Genomic DNA, 22,111 nt, shown 5'->3' with positions numbered 1-22,111 from the left:
TTTCAAGTAATCTAATTTCTAGATCATCTCCTCCCCACATTCATTCACCACTTTCAAGCCGTCATGTTTAAAATAGTGAACAAAATAACACAGCTACTTCAAAGTTGTTTTTTACTGAAATATTTGTGAACCATCTGTGACAGTGATACTTACTGCACATGATACTGCAGTATCAGAACAGGTACTATATATACACATATCATTTTTAAATTTAACTTCATTAGTTTATGAAAAAGCTTATGCTGTTCTGTGTTCTACCTGAAAAACTAAACACTTCGTAAAAGTCACACTTAGTTCTTTAAAATATTTCATAGTTGTGTGTCAGTGGAAGAGAACAGGCTAATTAAAAATACTGCTAAAAATCATTTTAAAATGAAATAAAGGAGTCAAGACACATTTGTTTTCATTGTCTGGGAGATCAAGTTAAAAGGGTATGTTCAGCTCTTTAAAAAGAAGTCCGCTTATTTGAGGGTAAAATAAACTGAATTTACTCTACACTTTTCCAGAGTCTTCATGTCAAATTACACACACACACACACACACACACACACACACACCCCTACGCAGGAGAACAAAACAAGCAAACAGAAAAACCCTAATACTCAAAAGAAAGCTAATATATTTGTTCCAATCTATTTCTGTTGTAGAAGTCTTAAGCATTACTTATTACTATAGGCAAAAGCAACTTCAAAAGCCAGTAATATGTTTAAATGCCACATCCCTTTAAAGGGAAAGATAAGAGACAGGGGAAAGGCTGTAAACTTGGGTTCCAGGCCTGCAAACACATATGCCTAGCTAGAAACACATATTCCAACCAACTGCAGAAACAGGCCTATTTCCATGTGCAATGTGAAGCATGTGTGTGCGTGTCTGCATGAACAAGAGAAGGGGTTTTGTTTCAGCTCTGACTAATATATATACACACACACACACACAAAAGCAATATAAACATTGATTATGCTATGAATTATGGAGTGTTTTAAGCCACTAGCTCCACATAAACATCTGTGGCCTGCTTTAAACCTCTACATATACTATTTTAAGCAAACATGTTAAAGCATTTACTATGCTAAGCTACTTTCAGGCAGATATAAGTATTGATATGAGCCTTGTACAATTTTACAACCCGTATAGTTTTATTAGTGGGTGCAAGGGAAGTGATAATCCTTTCCTGGTCCGAAGCACATCTGTCAGGGTTTTAATAAGCCAACAACAGTTTCATCTGAAGAATTATGAACTTGTTAGGGGCGGGCAGGCAGCCCTTCAAGCAAGCTGATGCAGATCATACAGTCATGAAGTCAAGTAGGCAGGTCCTGTGGATGGGAGTCCCAGTGCGGGGAGGGGGGTGAGGGTGCTGTCACTGCTCTGACAAGCCACTGAGCCTGGGGGGAGGGGTTGCTGGAAGTGTTGGGGAGCAGCAGCACTTTTGGGGCTGGTTTAAGAGAGAGGCCTGGCTTTTGCAATGCGCTGTCACCGTGCACAGCTCAAATGTCATGCCCCCAAAATCCACCCCCCTCCCCCCCCGGCCTGGAGACAGCCGCGTCCTTACCCAGTGCGAGGCTGGCAGCGTGCACAGTCCTGGGCTTGCAGAGCAAGCTGGCGGATCCGCGGAGCATTAAGGCTGCTGCCATGCTCCTTCCCCCCGCTCCACTCGGGTGACCTCCACTTGCACACCACCGCTCCTCCTCTGCGCGAGCCCCTCGCGCCGCGCTCGCAGCGAGGCAGCAGCAGGAGTGAGGGAGAGTGGCAGCCGGCAAAGCCAACCACAGCCTAGCCCTGGCAGCTCCAGACCAATGAGAGGAGATATCCTCCAGCCCATGACCTGCCGGATCCGCCCCCAGCCCCGTGACACGCGGGGCTGTGCCTCTTTTCCTCCGGCCGCCGCGAAAGCAGGGGAAGTGCGGGAGACGTGTGGGATGAGACTGCGGCTTCAGCCCTGGGTGCTCAGCTGAAGCAGGATTTCCTCTACAACCCCTCGGCACCCTGCTCTCTCTGGGCCACCATTTCCCAGGGAAGCCACCCTGCCAGCTCATCGGGGATCTTCCTCAGCTCTCCTTTGCTCACCAGGCGCCCAGGTTCAAGCCTTTCCCGTAGCATCTGCTCTGCCTTTGGTACCTGGGGCTCCCACCAGAGGGGAACAGTCCCTGCTGCCCTTTTGCCTCTTAAGCGATGGGTTGTCTGCTCCAGCCAGCTATCTCCACTAGTCACTGTGTGCACCTAATAATTAATGACACAAAAAAGGGGGAAAGCTAGGGCTTCCAACTCTATTCCAGGAGGTTTCTGGAAAGCCAGCATGCCCGTGACACGATGTGGACGTGACCACATGCTTGAATATATCCATTACAGACTACAGTGTGTAGATACTACATCAGGAAGTAAATGCACTTGACTATTACATTTTAAAATCCCACTGGACTACTGTATAAATTGGATTAAACATTTAATAGTCATGGGGAGCTCCTTTATCAGTATAAGGTTTAATTTATGTGAATAAAGAAGAATCCCTTTACTCCTCCTGCACTCAGGATAGGAATAGAGAGCCATTTGGATTGCATCTGAGTTTCAGTTACAAACTAATCTTTGCACCATCTCTACCAAAGAGGGGGTTGAGGACTGGGGTATAGTTTGTGCCAAATGATTCAGATTAGGGATCTGTGACAGGGAACCCTAGCCCTGTTACTAAGATACAGGGTGGTCCCTTTAAATCCAAAACCTTCCAGTCACAGCTGGCTGGTCAAGTAGGGGTTAAGGCTCAAGCCCTGGAAGCCAGTCAGGTGACAGGAAGAGGAAGGCCCAGACCCTACAAATGGCAAGTGGAGAAGGCCAGAGGGGCAGTGGAGAGGGAGATTTTCAATGATCATGGTGTTGTGGCTGCAATCTCTTTTGGAAGACTATACCATTCTGTAAGCCATCTGCATGATTGTCTAAAGTAAGCAGGAATGTTGCCTCTCTTGTTTCTGTATTATCACTTTTCTGTTATATGGCTATAGAAGCCTATGTTTTGTGTTGGATGTTAAGACCAGTGGTTTGGGTGAGGCTATTTGGGGAAGGAAGAGGCCTTGTTGGGGGCCCACTGCAGTGTGGGGACCCCAGTGCTAGAGAGGGTGCAGTATTTGGGGGTGAGCAGACCCCAGTGCCACAGAGGGTGCAGGAGCCTGAGTGAGGTTTTTTTTTTGTTTTGATTTTTTTTGTTTGAGAGCTAGAGCCTGGGAGTCAAACCCTGATTAGCCTGTTTTTTGACTGACAGGCCTAGCTAGAGAGAGAAGGGGTAGGCCCACAGCAGCCAAGACTCCAACATAAAGAGGAATTTACAAATACCATCTGTGAGGCTTGGGCTGCAGTGCAGAGGATGAATGGAGCTTCAGATAGCACCCCCTGACATCAGGGCATACAATGGGCAACCTCCAGCTTAATTAACAACAAGGCATGGCAAGCGAGAAAGTGGGTGGTTGGCCCATAACAGGTGGGTGGAGCCACCAGTAGACGGACCCTGAGCAGGCCCCTGTTACAGGATCCTCTAGAACAGTGGTCACCAACCAGTCAATCTCAATGTACTGGTTGACTGATGGAGCCTCTGACTGTTGTTCTCAGTCTGACAGAGGCTCCAAGATCAGGAGTGACAAGATGCATATAACTGGGCTGAGCCACATCCCTGCCACCCGGGCTGGGCTGCGTCAGTGGGATCAGAGCCTGGGCAGCTTGTCCAGTAGGTGGGGGGAGTGAGGAAGAGGGCAGTAGCGGGGCAGGTGGGAGAGGTGGCACGGTAGATCCTGGGGTGCCAAAAAGTGATCTTCACCATAAAAAGGTTGGAGACCACTGCTCTAGAAAGAGAACTATGCAAACTGAGCAGGTTTCAGAGCTGCAAGTCTGCTCATACTTCCTTGCACTCATTGGTTAGGTACAGATGTTATGCTCAAAGCTTATAGAAAGTGCTTTACAGCTGTAACAGAACAGATGTTCATAGCACATAAAGTGCTTTAAAATGGTAGATCCCACTCTAAGTTAACCCTAATGGATGTGTATTAACCTAAAGTGCTTTCTGTTAGCATGTGTTATTGAATGTCTGTGCCAGATCCCACTGGGGGTTAATTTACAGAGCAATCACTGCCATCCCAGGCTTCATTGTGCAGGGCTGCTCTAGGCTTGGGTAGAGCTGGTTTGTTCTGTCTGAGGGCTGGGCTGGCCCTGCCCCCTTGGCTGCCACTTATCTGAGTCAGTGACAACCTCTGATCCTAGCCCCATGCACACCCTGGCTGGATGGGGGGGCAGGAGGGAGTTTGAGTTTCTGTCCTTGCAGCTGCCCTGGCGCCACAGCACACTGCAGTCTGACAACAGGCTCTTCTGGCAGCCACTGCCATAGCAGCCCAGCCCCCTCCCCTCCCCCCCCCCCAGCTGGCAACTGTCAGCAGCAGCTGGGGGAGAAGGGATCTCCCCCTGCCATGAAGGTCCCCCCACAGCTTCCTGGCTTGGGGGTAGAGGGGTGCCTAGCTGGGTCCCCATAACATGAGGGCTCCCTTTTCCCATCCCTGCTGCAGTTATCAGTGTAGTTTAAAGCTGGAGCAGCTCTGTGCTACATGCTTCTGGTTATAGCTGCCAGGTTGCATGGCAGGAGGGGGAAGCCTCCCTGCTATGAGGGGGGGGGCTCCCAAAACTTGCTGGCTTGGGGCATGGGGGAGGGCTGGCCTGGGAAGGTGGGGAACACATGCAGCAGGGGGTGGTTTCTGTTCAAGAGTGACCTGGCAGCTGCAGCCAGAAGCTAAAGAGTAGGGCTGTTTGGCTTTTTGCAACACCAGGAACTGCAAGGGGGGGAGGGGAGGAAAGGGAAGAGAGCCCCTCCTGTGCAAGGTCCCCTCCACAGCTTGCCTGCTCAGGGCTCGTGGGGGTCAGCTTGGGTTCACACAGCATGGGGGCTCCCTTCTACCCCACTCCCACCCCCAGTTCCCAACACAGCAGAACATGGGGCACAGCAGCTTTCCTCCAGCTGTTGGCTGTCACTGTCAAGATGGTGAAGCAGGGAAAAGGGAGTCCCCCATCACTAGCCTCCACCTTCCCCACACACCCCCAGCTTGCTAGTTGGGATCTTTGGTGGGGCCAGGCCAGGTATCCAGGTCTGCACAGCGGTGACGAGGGGGGTCCCTTCCCCCTGGCCCCAGGTCTTGCCACGGGGAAACATGGGGCTGAGCTGCCCCTCCTGCAGCTACTGGCTGCCACTGTCAGGAGGCTTGAGTTGGGGGGAAGGGAACTGAAGTTACTAGCATGAGCATTCTGGTAATATGAGAAGAAAACCAACAACAGCAGAACATATGCGTTTATAGACATTGGAAAAAATAGGTAAATTAAAGGAGGCATTTTTCCCCAAAATGCCCTCTAGTCATGTTTGAACTCTTAGCATTTTATAATAAAGTTAACTCATTTTGTTTAAAATAATATCGCCTTTTAGTACAGTTTGCCTTAATATAAATTAAGGCTTCCTACTTAATTTTATTTTGTATATGTTTCTCATTTCTTTGCCAAGCTAATCGCATTCTTTCCACACAAAGTAAAGAAAAAAAGCTTTGTTAGACTCCAAAATACTTTAAACAAAAGTAAATAACCATGAAAGCTTTCACTGGAGTTGCACCACAGGACAAACATGTTCTAATCTATTCAGCAATATATCTATATTCATACCTAATAAGATTTTTTTTTTTAATGAAAAATAAGAGGTTTTCATAACGATTTATATATGATGATTTCTGAAACTGTTCAAGAGTTATAGTACAAATGTATAAATTTAAATATTTATTATTTGTATAGATTAGTGCTACATATTGTAACATTTTGTTTTCCACATGTTAAATATTTGGGTGCGTCTACCATCTGTGTGTATGAAGTAGAAGTATTTTTAAAATAAAACACTTTTTAAAATTAGAGTAGAACTTAAGGGCGTCTCTATATAAAAATTCATTAGAGATTTCAAAATATCTGTAAGTGTTAAATAAGCTTTCCAGAAATCAGTGATTATGCTGTGAACATGTCACAAAGGGGAGCTGTTAACAAGTGTGACTGCCAGTGGTAGGAAGATTGCCAACATTTAATTGGCTTTAAAGTTTCTATTCCATCAATGGAGTATTGTAGCTTACAGGCAATAATACTAGCCTTATGATCTAGGCATAAAACACTTTCAAAATATCTGACAGGATGTAGCACGAAGTAACTATTTTCTTCAACAAAATTGTTAACATGTTTGTTAAGCTTAATGCTTAATAAATTTAATATTTGTTCTTATATTATTACCCAGATTTACACTCCAATTATAACAACAAACAATAAATACATAGTTTCTATACAGCAGTTTGTATTAGTAGATCTGCAAGTGCTTTAGTAATAGAAGAGAAGTAAATGCATCTTCAGCAAATTACTGGCAGATGAAGGAACAGAATGTAGGATTCCTGACCATCATCCCAGGACTGCTGTATTTACTAGGCCAGGAGTCTTAAATTCCCTAGGGCCCCTTGGCTGGAACTGGACCCATCTCCAGTAGTAGGGTGAGCAATGGCAGTAGGAGGAGCCATGGGGAGTAATACACCTGCTACTTATACCTCCATTGCCAACCCACATCTCCAATACAGCTCCCTATCCTGGAATTCAGCAGCGGGTCCTGCTCTATTTTCCAAGAGCCCCACAGACCATATCTTTGATACCCCTACAGTAAATGATATGGTCTCCCTATATCCAGTGAATAACTAGTAACCATGCCACTTTTTTTTTCTTTGTAAAATACTAATGGATCATTTCTACTGATCCCAAGTGATATATATTAGCTGTGAAGAGGTGCAGAAGCCTCTCTATTTTTCCACCCTCATAATTTATAATGTCATCAAAAACGCTTCAATTTCTAACAGAATAATTAATTCCAGCTCATGTTTATTGACTGTCAGCATCATAAACTAGATTTGTCTCACATTGGTATCTGACAATCTTCTATGTGACCCTTAAGACATCCCATAAGAGCATGGCATGGACGATCAGACATGAGACTAGCAAAGCTTTTAGATTTTATATATAAAATGTTCAAACACATGGAGATCATGAGGAGGCTCAGTTTTTTTTTTTTTCCAGTCTGATTGATGAGGCAGCAGATTTTAAAGCATTAGACAAGTTACTGCACTATAAGCTGATAACATTGCTAGAGTTCTCATAGTGCAGAAAGCATTTGTTTCTGATGAAAGCTATATTTGTCACTAAGTAATGAGTAAAGTCTCAAATATGTTTCATATGAGGTTCTTTTACATAGCCAAAAAAATGATTTTTATCCTTGTCCTTAATATGACATCTACCCTTTAATATGTGGTCAGGGATTTAAGTGTTGATCCGTAAAGATCAAATACGAATAATAGAACAAATACCATTTAATAATAAATAATACAAATATTTTATATTTGTATTTTATGTTCTTGACAACTTTAGTTGCATTAGAACTTAAGAGTTTTTTTCCTCAATGATTAATCTCAAAAACAAATGGAGGTGCATATACTATGCCAAATTATGCTAAGAAGACTTCGATACAATTCAACACCATGCCACTGACTCATTTTGTGACCTGGTCTACTTGAGATTGGTCAGATTTTTTTCAAAAGTTTGTACTAATTTTGGATGAGTCAGTTAGGGGACTTAAGAAATTATTTTCAGAGGTGACAACTATTTAGTTTCCAACAGTAAATAAATCTAATATATAACCTCCACTGCTCATGTTTATTTATTTACCTTGTTTAACCTCCTTATGGGGGAACACAGCAAGACAGTGTTTACATTGAAGACTGTGTCAGATTCCTTCTCCCTGCTACCCACCTATCTATCACTTCAATCAAAGCTACACCCAAAGCCATAATCAAAGCTATGCTAAGCCATTGACAATAGTGTCAACTGGGGATACAACACAACCAATGAAGAGGGGGAACAGACTGAAGCATGGGCAGAGGTGCATCATTTGAGCCTCATCCATAGCCCAAAGCTTTCCAATTCTGTTAATAGCAGCCATTGGCACAGGGGCTACAACCCCAACCTAGCTAGCACTTGCTAATAACAACATGTTTGGCTTTTATAACAAAGCCATTGTAGAACCTATTCCCCACTCATAGCATAGACCAATCATTTTATAAATCAAAGCACCTATAACACCAGTCTTAGTTCCCCTTTGATGCTGTTTCAGCTTCAGGAAAGCAAAGTGGGATGATTTCACTAAATGCCTTGGACCCATTACAATAAACATCGAACCAGTACCAGAAAACTATGAGCAATTTGTAAAAATGTTACATAGCATCTCAGACATAGCCCAGAGGCTGCAGAATGAACTATGTGCCCTATCTAAAACTAGAATCAGCTGATAGATATGCAAAATACAGCAGGCTGTATGAAGCACATCTGTATGCAGAGGAAACTACTGCTACAGGAGAACTGGTCGCTGAAGAAAGAAGGAAGTCATGGCAGAACCTTATTGAGAATGTGACAAAACACATATTAGTAAAAAAGCATGGCTATATCCAGAAACTTACTAACTACCCAAAAAAGAAAGAATACTATAACAATATTACTGTAACTCGGGTTGTATGTCAACTCACTGAAAATGGTAGGGCACCAAATAAACAACTAGGTTTGAATCCAGAGAAAAGAAGACCAGCAGGTTCTTCATTTGAGATACATTTTATAATGGCTGAATTAAGTAGTGCCATTTTTCAGAGTATTTATTGCAAAGTCACCATCCTTGATGATATTCACACACAACAAAACACTTTAGACCAACAACAATGGCCTGGCTACTCCAATTGTTCAATACGTATGTTACCATCATACACAATGTGTAAGTGTTGACAGTGGGGGGGGGCACAACTCCGTGGTGCTGCCACCACCACCCTGCCCCTGCTGTTGCCAGGCACTGGGTCTGGCTGGACTGTGTCTCCATGCCCCATGCCCTGCTGTCAGCACAGAAGTTGCTGCTGGGCCCTGGCTCCAGCCCCATGCCCCGCCATTGGCACAGAAATCTTGGGGGACACAGACTCCCTAATATCCCCCCACACACACATTACCTATGGTAACCATGTACAAAGTACCAAAGATATGGCATCAAACATGTATTGTAGTATCCTAAAAACAGAGAACAATCTCTCAGATCTAAAGAACATCAGACTTTATTCTTACTATGTCATCTTTTCAAAGTCTTCAAACCTCTTATCTTAAACCATTTGTCACTGAAAGAACACCTAGTCCATGAGCAAGCTGGCTTTCACACAGAGAAATCATGCACTGGTCAAGGGTTAAACATCACACAGCAATTGAAGATGGCTTTGAAAAAAGGAATGGTCATTGATGCCATATTTGTAGACGTGTCAGCAGCTTATGATACTGTAAACCACTGAAGGCTCCTTACAAAAATCATAAAATCATAGGGCTGGAAGGGATCCCTGCTGGACACAGCTTGTTCAGACCTACATGTGAAATTTAAATAACTAAATTATATCAGTGCCTTTTTGCACAAGAATATAAACTTGTGACTTAGACCACCTGAAGCATAACAGTACAGTTAATCTCATCTCTGGCTCTAGTATCAAATACAACCCATGACTGACTACTCTAATTTGGTTATGAACAAGCTCCCCTTTCAGAGTGATTACCTCTCCCTTGCTATTACATTCCTCGCCAATCTAGGTGTCTCTGGCAGTTGGAAAATATTTGGGGTTCCGCCCTGCTATCACAATAATGTATACAGTGTCTTACAATTTAGGATCTAAGGTGCTCAATTCAAGTAACCAAGTCCTACTGAAATTAAATCAAGTAGTGTGCCTCTGGTTTAGGGTGTTGGGTTTGAGCAATCAAACCATACTATAGTTAACCAAATGATAAACCTCTGGAGCCATCAAGGGTTTTTGTGCATGTCAGTCTCACCCACAACAACCAGAGATGGATCCAAAAGGCTAACATTCACATCACAACCAAAGAACAATAACCCTCCACCCTACCAGCTTTGTTTGGACCCTGATCTTCAACCCATTAAGCGAAATATGCTTTGGAGAAGGTGTATAAGAGAAGAAGGAAGCTGTCAACAAGGAGCACTCATTCTAGAAGGGAAACACTACGCTGACCCATCATAACCTGTGCCCAACTGACCACCCTCAGTGACGGGTCCACACCTGGTGAGAAGCTGCAAAGACCAGAACCACTTCCTTGCCCATGTTGGTGAGAAAACCACTATTAATAGTACTGGACTTGAACATGGTAACAGGACATGAGAAGAAGGCAACTTCCCTAATTCTTGAGATCCTGGAGGAAATATGCTGTATTTTAAAATTCAGAAATTTTGTTAGGATTCCCAGAGCAGTTTTCATTTTCCATATTGTGTGGAAAACAAAAACATATAAACAGTAAAGTTCTTGATTATTTGGCATCTACTATTATACACAGAGTGCAGTTCCTTTGCAAAGATGCATTTCTGGCTGAGTTGTATGACATGTTGCCCATGATATGCTCCGAAATGTAATGTATGGAAGTAATGCTAAGGCAGTTATGGGAACGTTACTTCCTCCTGATTGATGTAAGATTAAAATCTCAATGGGCCTGTTACATCCATATAAGTACCTATCAAAATCATGATTCCATGGATTTTGCAGAAATTATGAAATCCCACATTGCCCGTGAAAGTGGATTACGTCCATGAAATCTGCAAAAAAGAAAGAAAACTTACTGAACAGTATGGGAGGGGCCACCATGACAGGCTGTGAATATGGCAGCTGGCCCTGCAGTCTCCCTGCAAAATCAGCTGGCCACCTCCCCAAGTTAGGTAGACCCCTAGATAGTTTCCTAGTTATTAGGGGCTGAAAGGGACCTTACAGATCATTGGGTCCAGCCCCCCACCCCACATTTGGGCAGGAAAGACTACTGGGATCAGGTGACCCCAGCAAGATGGGTGTTGAGATACTTTTTGAAGATCACCAGTATGGATGACTCTATCACCTCTGGGGAATTAGTATTAAAGTTTACCCCAGTTCTATTTTGTATAGATTTTTTTATATACTTTTGTTGTCCAGCTGGATATTGAAGAGATGCCGGACGTGCAGTATGTGGAAAAGTATATTAGTGGGTTCACACCTGTGTTCATTTATATTAGGCTCAGTAAACCAATAGCTTTTACATCTTTTATGTCTGTGATAAATTACATTAGTGTGTTCATCCTAAATTCTGATGCTCTGTTTTTCAAAAAAAAAAGCTGTAATAAATTAAACATCCATCTCCCCAGTACAATTTAGTTGGTTTTCAGCATGTAAGTCCTTTAGGTTCCACTGAAAAATCCTATCCTGAAAAAAAAAAGAAAAAAAGGCATAAACCATGACAGACATTATTTAAGTAATGCTACAAAGTTGCCACAAGCTCTGCAGCCTGGGGGCATAGGGGACTAATCTTTAGCTCTGTTGGCCTCCGACAGAGTCTGTCAGTAAGCTGAACAGGCTCAATGATTACTTGTGATCAGCTGTTGCTGCTGTGGCAACAGCTGATCAAGACAAGAGACCACTGCAGAAGCAGCAGGATCCAGCGGTCTACATTTGGGGGCTGCCTGTCAACCAGGAAATTTCAAAAACTCCTACTCAATGTTTTAGAGTTCTAACTACATTGCACACTTGTTTAATTTCTGTATATCACCAAAATGTACCTGGTAGCATGCTCACCTGTGAATTATTTCTAATTCATTGTTTGCATCTGTATGCCAACATGGTGAAGTATCCTCTTGCAGAACACATCTATAGGCTACTACTGCGTAATGACATTTACTTAAAAATGTCTTCTGCAATGAAAAGTAATAATAAAGCCATGTAAGAGGCAACTGGGGAATAAAACATGCTGGGGACTCACTTTCATAGGTTTTGCAGCAGCTTCTGAGTTAATCATGCATGTTTCATTGCTGCCGTCTGTGGTGTGACTGCTATGCTTTTGGGATATTGACAATTACTTCTGAAAGGGTAGTGTGAGTATTACTGTAAAAATTATGTGCTGTTGAACAAGAACAATGATTTGCTTTTTGACAATCACTTGGAAAGGACAAAGGATTTATTTATAGCACCCCAATCTCACTGGAATAGTAGTTTTGACCTTTGTTTTCTGAGGTGCTGATAAGTTAAGAACTTGTATTACACAAACAGACGTGACTACACTTATTTATTTTGGATTTACACCAGTATATCACCAAAAACTTTGATGTAATTACTCTGGAATCACTAAGTACAACTAGTGAACCAAGCAAAACCTGAATTTGACCTGTTGCACGTACCTTTCAGTATCTATCCAACTCTAGTACCAGTCTTAGATGACATAGGAAAAAATAGATTAACATGTTTTGGATATCCAGAGTTTCTGACTATTTCTTATTTTGTAGGAGGATTGACTTTGTATGTGTCTTCACATATGGAAAATTGAAGACCTGATTCTCATAATAGATCAGAAAAAGAAAGATGAATTTGTTTGAAATGTATACACTTTTAGAACGTTTATTTTTGCCCCAGAACCATATTATTTACAGTGTACATTAAATCAAGGTTTGGTCTACTATTTCAAGAATGGACACACATTTATCATTATTACTAATGTAATACAAACTTATAATCATTTTACTAGATAAGCAGTGACGTTGTGTTTGTAACAGTCTACAGATGTATAATAAATCTAGGCAGAGAATGTCAGCCTTGTCCAAGACATTAAAAGTAGAGAATAAAAATATAGTTCCCGGTACACAAACACTTTGCGGTCAGGAGATCATAGTTGCTCAGCTGTTCTTCATAAGCTGTACTGGAAATAAACTTTCATACCAAATACATTTAATGCTACTTAATACTACTATGGACTTAGTACAGTGCTGATATAAATGATTGTTTATGTTACGTATTGCGTATTGGCTGATCAATAAAAATTATGTGCAAGTGGCAAAATGAAAAAAGACTAGGCATGGAATGGGTATAATAGAGATTGTAATGGGTGGCCACTGTTGTTACAGTTGTTGCAGGGCATTCTGAAATAAAATGACTCCAACCACAAGTGTGGGAAAGAATGCTGTCAAGCTGGCAGTCACTAAATATATTGCGAGCATAAAGTAATGCATGCGTTGCCATTAGCAGAATCAACAAAAAGTAACTTTACATTCTCCTGTGCATATTAAGCACATTCACATATCTTGTACCTATACTGTTTGAAATAATAGAACATAATTAAAATATGTAGTCTTAAGTCATGTATAGGTGTTATGTTTTTACTGGAAAAGTCACTGTTCTCTCAGTAGAAGCTAGGAGAGTTTTAGTTCCTTCAGTTCTCCTGGGGGAAACAAGCCCCCTCTTGGAGAACAGTCTACCATAGTGACACCTAGAGAAAATCTCTTGCAAGAAAAAACATGTGTACGCTTCCCTCCAGGTTTGGTCCAGAAGGGGAGTGGAGTAGCAAGGCAAAGCCCAATGGCTGTTCCCCAGAGAGGGGATTGTTGGTTTGGGGAGCAGGTAGGGAGCTTTGACGGCTGTTCCAGTCCCATCTTTGCCACTCCTTGCCCACCACACCTGCTTCCCAGACTAGACATCCCAGTCTGGGGAGTGCATGGGGGGTTTGCCCTGCTGCTTTAGTCCCCTCTTGGATTGGTCTGGGGTGGGGAGGGGTGAAGCCAGCCTGCTTCCTTCCTGCCTCTTTCCCAAACTAGTCACTGCCTCACTTGGGGAATGGGCTAGAGGTCCTGCTGCTTTACTCCTGGAAACCAAGAATGTATTTGAGGAAACCAGGAACTGTTCCATACTCACTCCCAAACCATGGTATGAAGAAGATATAGGGAACCTTTCCCCACCACTCCACTCTCCCTAAGGACTGGAAGGAGTGGAATGGCCACTGCTCCCCTTGCCTTCCCAAACCAGTCACCCTGCTCTGGTGAAGGTGTGGAGAGCAGGGAAGGGGAGTGGCTTTAGGCTGGACACTTGTACACTCCCTCTCCAGAAAGATTTCTATCAGTGGAAATTTCTAGAAATGAACACCTGTTTGTGGCCTTAACTTACACTTTCCTCTCAGTTATTTTTTGACTTTATACAACTTTACTGCCCATTCAGTTAAGCTTCTTTTTCATATCTGATGAATGCTAGATTAATTTTAGTTACATTGACTTAGCAGTTCTATCCATTTTCTGATCAATTTAATAATATTGTGTACCATAAAAATAAACTGCAATATTTTTTCACTGCTGAATGTTGCCAATGGAGTTCGTATGAAAGTCTTCATTCTTATAACTCCATTGACCAAGTGACACACACTTAGTCCAAATTGCATATGCCTGCATTTGGCCCTAGATGCTCATGCATGAATACAATTAGCATTAAATGATGACTTAAGAATAACTGAATTCAGAAAAGAAAAGAAAATATGTACCAATTAATTCTGTCTTGGAGGCCTTCAGTAATAGCTAGTCAACGGAGGTTGAGGAAGGAGATGGAACTGCTTATTGAGTCTGCCTTTGGCATTGCTTCTGAGAAAAAAAATCCTGGCCTCTGGGGATTCTAAAAAAATATATACCATGATATTGTTATGATGGGTAACATTTTCTAAAGCACTTACTGACATAAAATGCACTTAGAGACCCGTGTTATTTTTGAAGATTTTACTCTGTATCAGTGTTAGTCTTCTCATGACTATATTTCTGCAACCATTAGTTCTTCATCTGCTGCTGACAAACTCAAGTGGACTACACATGGTAGCAGATTTCAGGAAGGAAGTCCAAGCAGCCTTTACAACCATCTTTTAGCATAAATATTATGATGTATTATGTGCCAGATGATGGCATAATTTTCATCTATACAAGCCCATTGAAGACAATAGGGTCATACAACTGTAGAGAGCAGATTCTGACCTTCTGTGTATATATAAGCGTAACTATGACAGACCAAATAAATCCATTGCAATCTACTGAAATAAAGACATATTTAGTGTCTGTGATATCCCAACTGGCTGCTTGCAGACATTAAAAAAAACAAAACAGAAATGGTGCTTTACTTGAAACTCAGTGTGCCCCACAGAAGAGGCAGTGTGTTACTTCAACCTGGTTTTGCAACATCGGTAAAGACCGCACGCTTTAGTGGTACTTTTTTGGGCATTTTTATCTGATAGCTTATTGAATCAGGTTTGTGCTTTAAACCTGTAAGAGCCTCTGTACAAATTAAGTAATGTAAGCAATTTGATTGATTCAATTTCCAAACAACACTAATTTAAAATCAAACCTATGATTTAAAAAAAAAAAATCATGAAAAATATTCTACACACTGACAATTAAATCTGTAACAAATGTCTGATTGGATTAATCCCTTTATATTTAATAATGTAAAACATTATAAGAGGATATAAGGATACTAAGATCTGTTTCTCCTTGAATAAAGATGACCTATTCTCTAAGAAAAAAAAAGTAGTAGGAGTTGGCTTCTTTTGTATATCTAACTGAAACATTAAAAGTGTCAAAAAGTGAAAGACTGAGTACAATTTTATAGCTAAGTGTATGGAAAATTTCATGAGAAATTAGTTTATATTTCTATAAAAGCATTAATTAATAATATACAGTAATGTAAAAAATTATTATGTTAAGGCCTTGGCACAAGACAGAATCATTAAGACTGAGCTCTTAGTTTTAAATGTTGCATTTCTTAATATTTGGTTGTCTGATTTTTCAATCCTAATATTACACAAATACTATTTTTCATGCCATTTAAAATCTAATATCAACTTGTGCAGTAAGAAAATGGGAAAACCCTGAATTCACAGGTTGCATATAAAAAGCTTTTCAATATTAAGGAGAAGGTTTAGCAGGAAAGGAAATAAAGGAATTGCTACAACAGACCAGTGTGTCATCTAGCCTAGGGACAGATATTACACATAAACTGGTTTAAGTGATCAGAAACTAGTTTAAACCTGTAACAGAACAGGTATTCAGTGCACATAAACCAGTTTGAAAATGGCCAAAACTCGTTTGAGATAAACCTGGTTGAACGTAGTATCAGACTTAACTGATTTGGCTCAAACTGGTTTATGCAATGTCTGTCCCAGACCCCTTCCTGATTTAAGTTGAACCAGAGTCCTCCAGCAGCTCTTTGGGCTGGTCTCTCTGCTCCAGCCACGGGGCTGACCCCACCCCTCTGCTCTCTACCCCAAGCAGGGACCAACCCTAGCAGAGACACTGGCCGACATGGTCTCTTTAAGGCAAAGTGGGCAGGAAGGGGGTTAATTCTTCCCTCCTTCCCTTCCTCCCATACCACAGCCAGGGTCTGCTGGGGTGCAGAGGGGAGAGGGCTGCGGCCGTGGCCCCTGGGGCTGGCAGACCCTGGCTACAGGACAGAAGGAATGGAGGGAAGAATTAATCCTTCTCCCTGCCACCTTAACAGGGCCGTGCTGGGGCTCTGTTCTGTGCTGAGGGGGTAGCTCTTTCCCCTCCTCCCCCAGGGTGTGTGGGGGGGAGGCTCTGTGCAGCACTGGAGAGGGACTTCTGCTCCTCCTCCCTTTCCCCCTAACCTCCCTGGGATGGGGAGGGAGACGGCAAGTCTGCCCAGCCTCAGAAGGGTTTCTTCCCTCTCCTCCTCCCCACATCGCTGTGGGGTGGGGTGAGGGGCTCTGTTCAGTGCTGGGGGGTGGGGGACTGTTCCCCCTTCTTCCCCCACAGGGTGGGGAGGGGGACTCTTCCCTCTCCTCTTCCCCCCCGCCTCCATGGGGTGGGGGGCGGAGGCTCTGTGCAGTGCTCCTCGGGTCAGCTTGGCTCAGCCAGGGCATGGGGAACAGCTGTAACAGAGCCACAGCTGCTGGCTTGGCCCTGCCCCTATGGCCTAGACCGGCATTGCTCAGCCCATGCTGAGGCAGTCACACTGTCTGGCAGAGCTGGGCTGTGGGGGTGGTCCCAACCCCATGGCCCAGCCAGACCGTGTGGCTGCCTAAGCCAGACCAGGAAGCAGGGCCAGCAGCTGAGCCAGGCTGGGCCAGGGAGCAGCACGCAGAGCCCTGCTTTCTGTCCTGTGGGGACAGTGTGGATGATACTTACCTGGCAGGGGTGGGGAGACACCATGATCAATCAGGTGATTACCTGGCAGGAGAAGCAGCGTGCCCATGTAGGCGGGCTCCCCAGGGCAGGTGATTGTCTCTGATATGTCCTCCATTGGAGGTCTATATTGAGCAGATTCTTTTTGGTGTTGGGTGGTGGAACCAGAGCTTGCTCCATCCACTCCATGCATTGACCTGGTATTCCAGTTCTTCCAGGACTGGTGCAAAAAAAAAAGTCCCCCTCTGGGGCCAGACAGCCTTGCAGAGTCCCCCTCCCCACCCCAGGATGGCAGGGGGAGGAAGGAGGAGGGGAAATAACTCCCCCACCCCCAGCACCAAAAAGAGCCCCCCCCGCAGCAGCAGTGGGGAAGAGCCCCACTCTGAGGCTGTGCAGCCTGGCATAGAGTCCCCTTCCCCACCCCGCAGCAGTGGTGGAGGAGCAGGGGAAGAGTCCCCCTCTTATGCTGGGAGCCCCACAGAGCCTCCCTCCCCACCCGACAGCAGCGGGGGGAGGAGGGGAAAGAGTCCCCCAACTCCAAACAGGACCCACTCCCCTCCCTGTGGCAGTGGGGGAGAGGGAGGAGGAGGAACAGTTTCCCTCTGGGGCTGGCCAGTCCTGTGTGCTGAGATTGCTTCTGGCTGTCAGGGCACCACTGTGGCAGGCAGAGCTCTCCTCTTCTCCTCCTCTGCCACAGCAGTCTGGCCAGGCTCCCTCTTCTCCCACCCTTGATATCCTGCAGGGGAGGGTCTGACCACACCCCCAACCCCACTTCAGCTCAGCTTCACTGTGGAAGGGAAGGGAGGGCTGCTTTAGTGCCCCCAGGTTTCTGGATTAAGCCACTGCAGGCATGTACCCAGGCATCCACCCACTTGCAAACCAGTTCACTCTCTGCAGGTTAGACTAGCCTGCAAAGATTGAATCAATTCAGGCTCCAGTTTATTTAATGTCTGTTAATGCTCTAGTCCTGAATGTTATAAATGTTGGCAGCCAGTACCAGATACTGCAGAAGGGGGTACAAGAAGTCCTGTTGTAGATTGTTATGGAAAGTTTCTTTTTAATCTCCATCTGTTTTATGCCCTGAAGTTTGCATCCCTACCGAAGAGTTGGTTTTAATGCCACATGTATTTGAATATAAAATACTGGCCATTTGGGAATGTAGCTTCCTATTACTTTTAGATAGCGTACAGGAAGATAAAAGGCGAGTGAAAATCGTAAATCTGCCAAATCTTATAAAGCATACAGTAAAAAATCATTTACCTGCTTTATATTTGTGAAGATTTAAATAGCACCTAGTTCATGGTCATTTACATGCAGTTCTCTACATACCAGTAGGAGGTGTGCTAAAAGAAAAACAAATTAAAAACACTATAAATAAGAAATGAAACACTCACCCAGACCTGGCTCTCCAGTGTGCACACATTAATTATGCACCAGAGAGCAGAGTCTCAATATGTGCAAGCATTTAATTAATTGTTTGCATTTATTAAAAACATTCCTTTTCACTTTAACAATACAGTAATCCAACTGTGAAATACCAGTGATTCAAATGTGGTCATTTACAGAAACATGGTTTCTTGTGCCCATTGTAGAGTGCAAAGCTGCCAAGTCTCACACCTTAGAAGTAATACCCTCCCTCCCTCTCTCTGTCTCTCTCTCTCTCACACACACACACACACAAAATTAACATGTCTGCTCTCACCTACACCATTATTGTAAAAGTCACAAATTTCATCACGCTCACTCATTCAGATTTAAAAATCCTGACAGCTTTTGAATAGCTTTTCTCCATCAATCACAATAAAGTGTTGGAAAAGAAATCCAAAGTAGACATAGAGAAACTGGTCTCCTTAATAGGAAGTGTTAGCAGTATATGATTTCTAATATGTTCCAAAGGGGTACCTTTCCATATTTCTGGAACACAAAATCTGCATACACTGTGATTAACCATTTTTTTAATGTGCAGAAAGAAAACAGTGGTAGCTACAATACAATACTTCAAACACTATGGCTGATTCAAGCATTGTAATTATTTTTGTAATACGATATTAGGTTAAAAATTGATTATAAGGTACGATATACAACATGGCAAAAAGAACTCCTGTTTAGTAGTGATTTGTATCTTTTTCTATCATATTATCCCTGATTCTTTAAAGTTTGTTGAAACAGGGACTGGATTAAAACTACCAGTAAGTTGAATTTTGGAACTTACTTACAGCTACATCACTCTCCATCAGAACCACTAGATCGTGCCCTTATACTATCTATTTACAAAATCGAGTATGCTTTCTTGGGTACTAAAAATTAGAAGAGGATCATTTGTTTTTCATGTATAAGCAGATATGGCCCTGAGTGACGAAGTTCAGATCTAGATGCAAAATTCCTGTTTTGGTACAGTCCAATGATAGAGATATTAATCTGCCATGATACTTGAATTTTTTCTGACAAAAAGGAATGAGTCTTATAAATTTTAGACATTCTTATCACCATCATGGAATTTAAATTATTGTGGGAGCCCTAGTCATGAGCCAGGACTTCACTGTACTAGTTATTGTACAGACACCAAACCTTAAGATGGTCCCTGCCCCAAAGGGCTTACTCTCTTCTGAAGAATTTTGAAGCAAATCCTACAAAATTAAAAATATATGTCAAATTGTTGTTAAAGGACTCCTTCTCTTCCACTGTTTACGTCTTTTTCTTCATCTTCTTCATCAGTCCTCCCTACTGCTTCTAGTTTCTCCTTCTCATCATTATCTGCATGCAAAAATTGTTTCACTATAAAATAACTTGATTTTTCAGTGTTATTATGACAGAAGCCATGTTAGAGTGGTTGACCATAACAACTATCCTTTATCCAGGATAAATTTAAGAAGTAGTAAATCTTATTCTTCTTTTTGGTGTAAGATAGCTGAAACCATAGGAACAGTCACCCAAAAGAAAGACACTTGCAATGCTGGTAAAAAAAACTGGGCTCTGTGGACTTTACTGGGTACTGTTTAATTGAGATGTGTGTCTGGGAGTAGAAGCACCTGCGAAAAGCAAATAAAAGAACCACAAAATTCTTGTAATGTGGCCAGGAGAGAGAATTTTTTTCTAATAGGATCAGTATGTAGGTCAGATACTTTTGCCTGACTAGTGACTCATAAGTAAATTTTAAGTATTCAGAAAAGGGGAGGGAAGTAATAGCTTACATACTCAACAGTAAGCCATCCAAAAGATTGTCTCACAAATTAACTTCAGAGAGAATGCTGTCTCTCTTTACCCTGAAATATGTCAACCATCATAGAAATTTACTGATTTCATAATTGAATGGCCAGCCCCAATCTCCAAGCGCACAGTTTACTCAAGTGGCTTTTACCTGTGCTTGACAGCTCTATTGTCTACTGTATATCACAACTTTTTTCATCTACACGTCTCCTGCACCAATACAACCATACAAATGGTTAATCCTGCAATTAAAATTCACAGATTTTCAAGAAGAGGGACTAGGTATAGAGTGTCTCAAGTGAAAGTTGCAAAAAGAACAGAATATGTTCTGTCTGGGCCTTGACAGATACTCTCTTCATTGTGTGATGTGAACTGTGGAATTTTGTTGTGGTATGGAAATGTTACATGCTGAACTATGTTAGACATTCATGGGCTCACTTTCTTGGATGGAAAAAAAATGGCAGGGGAGCTTGCATTGCCAGTACTTGCCAGCTGGGGTAGCTGGCAACATCACCCATCTCTGGGAGTTCCCAGGGACAGCTGAGAACAAAACACAGTGGACTGAGCTGTCCAGCAAGGGGCTTTTTACCCTCCTGTCCTCTCCACTCCAACTTGTGATGTGACTGTAAAGCTCCAGTGTGGTTGGCCCTTTTTCTCCCAGGACTCTCTGTCTGTGTCCTGTGACCCCCATTACAGATTCAGCTGGTACTGCTATGCATGCTTTTATCTTCCAGACAGAGCAGTCAGGGTTAGGTGAGGACTGGCCATGCAGTCACATTCTGTATAACAGGCCAGGTATCAAAATTGTTGCTGGTTACTTCTGTGCCACAGAAGTGGCTGTTTCAGCCAGCCACTTCTTTGTGGTCAATGCCCATGTTATCTGGGATTAAGTTCCTTTAACATCTGGAAAGCTATGATTTGTTACACAATAGTCTTATATAGCCTGCAACAAACAACAACTGCCAAGGCCCTATGACTCCTAGAGCAATACTGGGTACTAAACTTGAAAAAGGTCACAAATATACAAGTAAAAACATATCTATACAAACAGAGCCAACCCTAGAGGCGTGCAGGGCTTGGGGCATATCAGCCTGTGTGGGGAGTGAGTGGGAGGCTGGTGGCAAGTGGCCAGAGTGCAGAGCCAGTGGTGCATGATGGCTGCGCAGCGTGGTGGCGCCCTCAGAATGTGCCTGTATGGCACTGTCCACTGGGCCCCCCAAAGCATAGGGCCCGGGGTGGTGACCCTGATTCCCTCCTGCTCCCAAGGGATGGCTCTGTATACAAATATACAAGTAAAAACAAATCCATATGTGCATGTATTGAGGTCAATTATGAATGCTCTTAACATAAATCATAGAAGATCTATGTCAAGATTTTCTACATGATTAAAGGAGAAGCAGCCAACTTGGGGGGGATGTTAGATTCATAATAGTTTCAACAAACACTCAAGATTACTAAAACTCAAATAAATTATCAAAAATATTTCTCCTTTACTTGTTTACGTTATCCTCTTTGTCATATTGAATGTAATAGTTTGAATATTTGCAATAAATACCCATTAGCCAGTTTAGAAAAAAGGCAAGGTTCATCTTCTTATCTAGGCCATTACTTGTTTTGCCTGGCCTTGCAACGAACGCGCTGAAAGTCTTGGTTCTTGGATTTTATTTTTAGAGGCCTTTAACAAAGTTAACCTAAAAATGACCCTTAAGGAAACATTCCAAGAGATCAAAACCTAGGGGTTTTCGAAAGGGCTTTGGGAAAAGAGGTCACTGTAGTGTTGTGGAAAATCTCCAAACTGCAAGAATACAAACTGACCACCCAGCAGAAAGATCCGAGCCCAAATTTGAG

At 42.9% G+C, this 22,111-nt stretch overlaps 1 protein-coding gene across 2 annotated transcripts in view; it reads right to left on the bottom strand.

Annotated features, from left to right (window-relative positions):
• Positions 1-1,729, bottom strand: part of HIBADH (3-hydroxyisobutyrate dehydrogenase) — a 127,406-nt gene extending 125,677 nt beyond the window's left edge. The window contains exon 1 of one of the 2 annotated variants that reach the window (XR_016442262.1): positions 1,550-1,729. Coding sequence is in view for 1 of the 2 variants with exons in the window: in XM_090046674.1 (XP_089902800.1) it covers positions 1,550-1,631 (82 nt within the window). In the remaining variant the exon portion in view is untranslated. The remainder of the gene's footprint in view (positions 1-1,549) is intronic. The other variant, XM_090046674.1, reaches the window with a different exon arrangement.
• Between the last annotated feature and the right edge of the window lie 20,382 nt (positions 1,730-22,111).

The sequence above is a fragment of the Crocodylus siamensis genome, chromosome 5 (genome assembly GCF_052110815.1).
Source record: "Crocodylus siamensis isolate JL-2025a chromosome 5, ASM5211081v1, whole genome shotgun sequence".
Taxonomy (NCBI): Eukaryota; Metazoa; Chordata; order Crocodylia; family Crocodylidae; genus Crocodylus; species Crocodylus siamensis.
Note: the sequence above shows the minus strand (reverse complement) of the source record. Positions and strands in the feature narration are given on the sequence as shown.